Source organism: Trichomycterus rosablanca, chromosome 1, assembly GCF_030014385.1.
Source record: "Trichomycterus rosablanca isolate fTriRos1 chromosome 1, fTriRos1.hap1, whole genome shotgun sequence".
Taxonomy (NCBI): Eukaryota; Metazoa; Chordata; class Actinopteri; order Siluriformes; family Trichomycteridae; genus Trichomycterus; species Trichomycterus rosablanca.
The window spans coordinates 68,497,444-68,506,082 of NC_085988.1; the positions used below are offsets into that span (position 1 = coordinate 68,497,444).

Genomic DNA, 8,639 nt, shown 5'->3' on the forward strand with positions numbered 1-8,639 from the left:
TGTAATCAGTCATAGAGATTTAAAGGTGTAACTATAAACATAGTTGGTCTTTCGTTAAACGAATAAGTGGTCAGTGCTGCTGCTTTTTAACATTTTGTCTTTGTGGTCTTGGCAGATGGCAAGCCAATGTTGCGCCAGGGAGACACAGGGGACTGGATTGGGACGTTCTTGGGTCACAAAGGTGCTGTTTGGGGTGCCACCCTAAATAAAGAAGCCACCAAGGCAGCTACTGCTGCAGCTGATTTCTCAGCGTAAGTAAAAGTAGCAAGCATGGACTGTGTAGCACACTCATGGTGCATTCACATATTCAATATTTCGTATGAATTAAACTCTGGTGCTTTCTCCTCTCATAGTTGCTAAAACAGGTGTGATCTCATTAATTTGATCACAAATCAGAACAACTAGTCCCCTGTGTATTGTGCATATTTTAACATAATTCTAATTTCATTTTATAACAAGGGTACATGAACATTTACTACAAAAGACAAAAACTGGCTAAATTTATATTAGTTCTATTTGTTAGTTGTAAGTCATTTCAATATTTAACATTAGTTTAAAAATGCCTCCCAAATATATTCATTTGCTGGGACTGTGCATTACTAATTGCAGGTAGGCCATTACACATTGTAACTTTAATAAGATGCTTCTTATAATTAACATATAAATAGATACATACTTACATTATTATTAATGTAAATGTAATTTGTCTTTGTTGAGGCACTTGATTTCCAATGTGCAGGTATAAAGGTTAATTTTAACATCAGTTTCAGGTTTTAACCTGTAATAATGTCACTTTTAGTATGAGATTAAATCTTATTCCAAGAAAAAAAAAATACTTCTGATTTAATTCATTTGCTGATTAGTGAATGAAAAGCATTTGCAAGTAGATGTCCATTGCTGCCTCTCATTTTCTGTGATCTTTAAATTGCTGGATGTTAAGAGATGGCTTGGCTACTTTAAACGACATAACATGGCAAAAAAACAAATTGTCTAATTCAAAGTTTAGTTTTCTTGATTTCAGGTTTATTATTCTTGCTATTATTCTTATATTATTCTTCTATCCGGCTTGTTTACGTAAGCTGTGATCTAAGTAGATAAGGGAGAACAAAAAAACTCACAAAGGTGTCACATCTTTATTCTAAAACTGTATTAAATTTTAAAAGTGTTCCTGTTTGATGGAGGGAAATATGCATTTTGACCATACTGCATCCACTTTTTTGAGGTGCATTAAAGCACTTGATGTGAACACAGCTGTGAAATTTTCTCCACCATGATCTAAAGCTCAGTGGTTAAGGTTTTGTACTAGTGATAACTGGACCTTAAAAGGTGCACCTCTCTCTTAGCTGCTTATCTAAATACTTAGCACATATGTTTGGGTAAATGTCAGTGTGAGGTATTAAAATGGTTCTGTGTCGTCATGCCTGACATTAGGAAACTGAATGACGCTTCTAGACAGTAAAAGGAAGTTTAATATCTGGTTTATCTGGTTTATCTTGTTTTGCAGAAAGGTGTGGGATGCAGTCACTGGAGACGAGGTCCTTACTTTGGCGCATAAGCACATTGTCAAGAGTGTTGACTTCACACAGGTAAGGTTTAGTGTAAATTAACCAAACAGCTTTTAAACACAACAGTTGTATACCAGGCATTTTCACTAAAATGCAGATCTTGTTATATTTAGTTCATAAATAATTATGTCAGCATACAACAGTCTGTTAAGGCAGTGGTTTGATTTATTGCAGCAAATGACACCCATTTTTTATCTTCCTTGTAAGCCACATAGTCAGTCCTGTTTAACAGGTGAAAGTTCCTCCACAGGAGGGAGCTGTTGACACAGTTTAATGTACTTTTCATTATTGAGAGTATACTTCATTTTTTTAAACTTTAGATGTGCAGTGAATGTAATTCAGGTGATTATTTAAATGGAAGCCAAACTTTATTTCCAGAAAAATGAAGACACAGAAAACTCTTTTAATTAATTTGTTAATTTACTAACAGTCAAAAGGAGAAAGGCTTCCTCTTTGCATAATACAGTTTCAGGTTGCATTTTTTTTAATACAGCAGCACACTGCGTTTAATGTTTAGCATAAACTGGTGAACCACAAACCCATCATTACAAAGATGAAGCTTTTGGTTAATACTCCTTTTGTACTCAGTTTTGTTGACCTCAACTGTAACCATTTGAACTGCTAAACTTTTTTTTTTTTTAACTTTTTTTTTGTTTGTTTTTTGTTTTTTGTTGCATGTTCAAACTTTTCTGGGAATAGTATGTAATTACCAGAGGTGGAAAGAGTACTAGAATATTGTACTCAAGTAAAAGTACTATTACTTTAATGATATTTAATGATTTTTTACTTAAGTACGAGTAAAATTACTAGTCTAAAAATCTACTCAAGTAAAAAGTAACTCATTTAAAATTTACTCAGAGTAAACGTTACTTCGTTACTTTTTTTAACAGAAGGAGGGACGGCATTTTCCAACAGAAGTTGATAGATGAATGATACAGCAGACTACACACTGCTTACCAGCCATGCAGCATATTAGCAGTTTATGTGTGGATTTAGCCACTCTACACACCTAACAGACTGCAACTGCTTATCAATTAAAAACAGCATTATTTCTGTTTATCCTCAATAAAAGGGTTAGGCGGTTAGGGTTGCACCTATAAAAAATATAACGGGTCTTTACCCGTCATTGGAACATGATCAAAATCAAAAACAAACCAGCAGAATCTCACAATCACATTTATGCTGTCCGTTTTACTTAAATAAATACTCAAAAATAATGAACATAAAAAAATCACAATATTTCATAATGCTTTGCTATCGTTGCAAAATGAAAGCCAACCGTAAACAGCAGAACCGTGACCCAGATCAGTCACACAGAAACAGAAAATCATAACCACTTATCTGCTGATCTATATCCATGTGTTGTTCCATTAGGGATATAATCCACTTCATATAAGACCATCTTGTATGTTTCCAGATTATATAAATCCATACCCAACTGTTTTATCCACCTAACTAATGAAAACTATATTTATTCTCTCGGCTTTCCCGGTATGACGCTTAAATTGGTGATTCGTTCACTAAACTGTCATTTATAGAACAACCAGAGAAGAAAAGCTCTGATTGCTTTATACATCTGAATCTCCTCACCAAATGAACCGATTAATGGAGTTGTTTATGCACAACATCATAATGAAACAGAGGGAGTCGTTTCTGACTCGTTAACTCAGTGATTCAGTTCGCAAGCCCGACTCTAAAGCACACAAATGCGTAAATGCTCAGCGGGCCGGATCAAACAGCCAAAGGGGCCGGTTTAATGTCGAGTTTTTTTTTTTTTTTCTTTTTTTTTTTTTTTTTCTTTTTTTTTTTTTACTCAGTAACGGATGTTATTTAAAATGTAGCGAATTACAATTCTTAATACAAAACATACTTAAGTAAAAGTAAAATTACAGGTTGTAAAATCTACTTTAAAAAGTATAAGTACACAAAAAAAATACTCAATTACAGTAACGCGAGTAAATGTAATTCGTTACTTTCCACCTCTGGTAATTACTAATAACAGTATGTTCATTTCTTGTGCTGATCAAGTATGTGCACATGTAGTATAGAGTACAGCACTGAACCAGCTTTGTATTCCTGGTACTGAATCAGGTTCTTCATTAAATTAAATATAAGTTAGCAATAACATATAGCATAAACAGTGATATTAACATTGATATGTCTTATTGGTTGACCAGTAAAACCCCTACTCTGTTTGAATTAACAGGACAGCAACTACCTTTTGACAGGAGGAAATGATAAAGTACTTCGCATATATGACCTCAGCAAACCTGACGCAGGTAAGATAAAATAACCTTTATGTTTCAGTAAGTGAATACGGTACAGGTTGCACCTTGCAAATGTGTTGTGTATGGAAAAAATGCATAACTTATATCCACGTGTCTTATCAGAAAGCCTTAGTTTCCCCATTACCAAATTAAATTATGTTTCTTTTGTAGAGCCCCAAGAGATTTCGGGCCACACGTCAGCCATTAAGAAAGCTCTGTGGTGCAGCAGTGACCAGCAGATTCTTTCTGCTGCAGATGATAAAACTATACGGTGCTTAGTTTTAGTGCATTTATCATCACTGGTGTATTCATGTATTTGTGTTTATTGTTGGAGTTAAAATGCTTTTGTATCTTTCTGAAGCCTCTGGGATAGAAATACAGAAGAAGCAGTAAAGACTCTCTCGTTTGAGGCATGTGTGAGTAGCATGGAATACATTCCTGAAGGCGAGATTCTTGTCGTCACCTACGGAAGGACAATTGCTTTTTACAAGGCTGACACGTAAGTAGTTCACCCTGGCTGACCGACTGTAGCCAAAAGAGGTGGTTATGAGGCGAGATTGTATGTCCTCTTGGGCGCATGCAACTTGTTGGCCTAAGTTTACATATACAAACAGGTGTGGATGATTTTTATTATACTGGTGCCATTGCACGCAATACTCTTTAGGGCATGGCAACAAACATTCCTGTAACCACTGAGGCATCTGCCTGTGCTCGACAGGCCATTATTTTTGACTTAATGACAGTGTATTGTAGTATTACATAATTTTTAAAGATAAACTTTCACAATAAGAATTGTTTACTAACATAGCAGTAACTAATTAGAATTTTAGCCAGATATACAAGACCAATTTGTCCAGTATTTGACTGCCACTGGCTGGTGTAAAGATGCGGCCGGCAGTTTTACAAGTGGTGAAGGAAGAGGGCTAGACTGAGGGGCCCTCCTCAGCCAGTGTGGACATTTTGCAGCAGGCAGAGGTCACCAGAGTGCACAGTGAAATTGAGAATATTTGTGTTCAATTGGGGAAGATTCCATTTTATTCCTGAAAACAAGCTCAAACATGGACTCTCATATGTGATGACTTCATGTGTTTCCACTGTCTTTCGGTCCGTCCAAGCTGAATTTTTTTTAATTCAGCAGTGGACTGTGTTAAGTGACAGCTGTTTTCTGAAGTACTCATGGGTCCATTTGGCTATATTTCTTACAGTAGCATGATGGTTTCTTATGCAATGCTATTTGAGACTTGAATGTCACACACCTTCAACAGTGGTTTCTGACCATGGCTTACACGTACTGAGATTTCTCTTGATTTCCTGAATCTTTTTACAATATAATGCACAGATTTGTTGGTCTGATTTAAACAGATCTTTGCTTATAAAGACCTTTTGTAGTTCTTCCCTTTATAAGCAACAATAATACTCTCACCTGTTACCAGTTTATCTGCTTATTGAGGAAAGTTTCAAATTATGTAATTTTAATATTCTATAAACTTTTTACTCAAATTAAATATGTTTGTTTTATTAAATGTCTCAACTTTTCTGAAAATGTGTTTTATATAATGAAATATCAACAATTATACTATACATGACAATACTACAGACTGTTGTATTGTACAGCATTATCAATTCTTGACATTTGGACACATGCAGCATTTTGAGAAATTAACCACGAAACTGTAACTATCTCTTTTGTATATAGTCTGGACCTGATTAAGACAGTGGATGCTCCAGCCTCCCTTCACTCTGCATCACTGCACCCTGACAAGGACTTTTTCGTAGCAGGAGGAGATGACTTTAAGCTTTACAAATATGACTACACCACCAAGGAGGAAATGGGTAACTTTTTGGATTAAATTGACCATTTCATTATATTTCTTATGTTTTCTACATTCACTTAAACAAGTAGGTTCTAGTTACTGCAAGTTCACTACCTGGAGATACACGTAACTCTTCCATGCTAACTTTCATGCACCTGACTTTTTTAAGGCCTTTAAGTATATTTATAGCCTCATGATGACATTAAATACTGTACGCAGTGCAGTGATGCAATAGCTACCACCACCTGCCCTCTTCTATTTTAAAATAAACATTGACTCTGATGGTAAAAGAATACTCCAGCATTGTTTCAACTGATTCAGTATCCTTTGCATTTGTACTGTAAACGCATGCAGAATAGAGAATAGTTTTGGCATGTTTCCAGTACTGAAAAAAAAAATCATGAACCATAACATTTAAAATACTAGCTGCAGGGCATTTTAAATAAATATTTATTATATGCAGTTAAACAATGTAAATGTTACAGAAAATACCTTTGGTTGAATTAGTGATTTACTGCTGTTTAGTTTTGGGGACATGAGGCGAATGTGTTAAGTGTTTTTTAGTGTAATAAAGAAATGCCGTTTTTTATGTAATTGTGCACATAGAAGAGGCTGTATTAGCATTGTAACAGTTAAAGTGAAAGACCATAACATAGATGTTCAGCTATGAGCTGTGAGTGGATGTAGTTAATCCCATGTTGGTCAAGCAGAAATTTCTGAGACATGTGTAAATGTGTGAATGCTAATTAAATGTCCTTTTATAGAATCCTACAAGGGTCATTTTGGGCCTGTGCACTGTGTGCGCTTTAGTCCTGATGGAGAGCTGTATGCCAGCGGCTCTGAGGACGGCACGCTCCGCCTATGGCAGACTGCTGTAGGAAAAACGTATGGCCTGTGGAAGTGTGTGCTTCCTGGTGAGTTCTCTGAAGATTTTGTGTACAGCTTTACTACTGGTGTGTTAAGTCAGCTTCACAATTTCATTACTGGTAAAAATGTCTGTGATTAAGCAGCTTATTCTGATAACCTATTCCTACAAAAGTAGTAAAGGGAAAAAGTGAAAACATTCCATGTAACACACACACATGCAATCATTTTTTGTTGAGTTTTTGATTTTGAGTTAAAATGAAAAACATTTTGTTGTTCTGGCAATTATTAAGCCCCAGTCTCAGTACTCAACTCCTTTTGCTTTGATAGGTTATTTTGGAGCATGCTAACAAAGCTGTCAGATGTTTATATGATGTACTAAAGTACAATTATAAGCATTTCATAAGATAATATGGTTTATTATTGACAAATACATCAAGTTTATGCAAAGACTCAATATTTACAGTGTTGACCCTTTTTTTTTAAGACTTTTGCAATTTACCCTGGCATTCTGGATATTAGGTTCTGGGCCAAATCCTGACTGATGGCAACCTGTCCTTTCCTAATCAGTGCTTAAAGGTCATCATCATTTCTGTGTTTTTGTTGACCTGGGGAGTTTCCTGGCCATGGACCCAAAATGTAAATGTTTTGTTCACCGAGCCACTTAGTTATCACTTTCGCCTTCTGGCATGGTGCTCCATCATGCTGGAAAAAGCATTGTTCATCACCAAATTGCTCCTGGATCGTTGTGAGAAGTTGCTCTTGGAGGATGTTTCGATAATTCTTTATTCATGGCAGTGGTGTTAGGCAAAATTGTGAGCTCACTCCTTGGATGAGAAGCAACCCCACTCATGAATGGTATTTGGATACTTTACTGTTTGCATGACACAGGACTCATGGTAGCACTCACCAATCATTTTTCCAAATGTCCCAAACAGTCTGAAGAGGGCTTCATCAGAGAAAATAACTTTACCCCAGTCCTCTGCAGTCCAATTCCTTATACTTCCTGCAAAATGCCAGTCTGTCCTTGATGTTTATCTTGGAGAAAAGTGGCTTCTTTGCTTCTTGACACCTTGGCTATCCCTCAAAAGCCTTCGCCCCACTGTGCATGCAGATGCTGTTACACGTACCTGCTGCCATTCCTGAGCAGGCTCTGCACTGGTGGTAACTCATACCCGTAGCTGAATCCTCTTTAGGAGACAGACTTTCTTGGGGACCCTAAAGCCTTCTTCACATCAGTTGAACTTCTCTCCTTGAAGTTCTTGATGATTCAATAAATGGTTGATTTAGGTGCAATCTTATCTAATTGCCACCATTAAAACAGAAGCAACAAGCTTTATGAAAACCAGAATTTTGTGTCAGTCTCTTTTGTCCATGAGTGTAGATAATTCATTTTCTTTACATGTGCAGTTGTGATGGCGATAATTACCAAAATCAAAATAATTTTTAACTCTATTTCCTCCTTCTCAACAGAGGAGTTGTCATCTGAGAACTCAGACACATTATACTGCCCTCCAGCTGAAATCAAGGCTTGATGTGGGAAGGAAGAGGAAGGAGGTGAAGAGAGAGGTCCAGAATGGGCCAGGGACCCTACAGAGTGCTGTGCCACCCCAAATTCCATCACACAGAATGACCTGGGGAGCTAAGCTTAACTTAAGCTGTGTAGAAAATCCAACAGTGGATAAAATAAGGAAGCATCTGGAGGTAGTAGTAGAGATGGAAGTGCTAATGACTTCCAGCTGCCTATTCTCTCTTTGATGTTAAACTTCATCCCGCTTCTCCAAAATGGTCTGTTTCTACAGCACTGTGATCACTTTGGTTACATTTGTTTCTTTATCATTTTTTGGACTTGTAATTTGTGCTTTTAAATGAAAGGTGTTTGTTTCATTAAAGAGAATATGGTTGTTCATTATCAGTTTGATAATGTCTCAGTGGAAGTGATCCTGAGGACGGCTCTTGTCAATTTATTCACAATGGTGTCATGATGTGATATTATCTACCCCTGAGTAACTGGATATTGGGGTGTTTTGAACTGTAAAATTAAAGCTTAAAAGTGAATTATGTTCTTAACTATTGTCTTTGGTTGCAACATAACAGTATCATTTGATGAATAAAATGTTGGTAACATG

At 36.3% G+C, this 8,639-nt stretch overlaps 1 protein-coding gene across 2 annotated transcripts in view; it reads left to right on the top strand.

The window, feature by feature from the left end:
- Positions 1-8,639, top strand: part of strap (serine/threonine kinase receptor associated protein) — a 12,112-nt gene extending 3,473 nt beyond the window's left edge. For both annotated transcript variants that reach the window (XM_062995672.1, XM_062995664.1), the window contains exons 3-10: positions 116-251; positions 1,505-1,586; positions 3,772-3,844; positions 4,004-4,103; positions 4,194-4,331; positions 5,529-5,665; positions 6,411-6,560; positions 7,984-8,639. In XM_062995672.1, the coding sequence (XP_062851742.1) occupies positions 116-251; positions 1,505-1,586; positions 3,772-3,844; positions 4,004-4,103; positions 4,194-4,331; positions 5,529-5,665; positions 6,411-6,560; positions 7,984-8,045 (878 nt within the window). In that variant the 3' untranslated portion in view covers positions 8,046-8,639. The remainder of the gene's footprint in view (positions 1-115; positions 252-1,504; positions 1,587-3,771; positions 3,845-4,003; positions 4,104-4,193; positions 4,332-5,528; positions 5,666-6,410; positions 6,561-7,983) is intronic.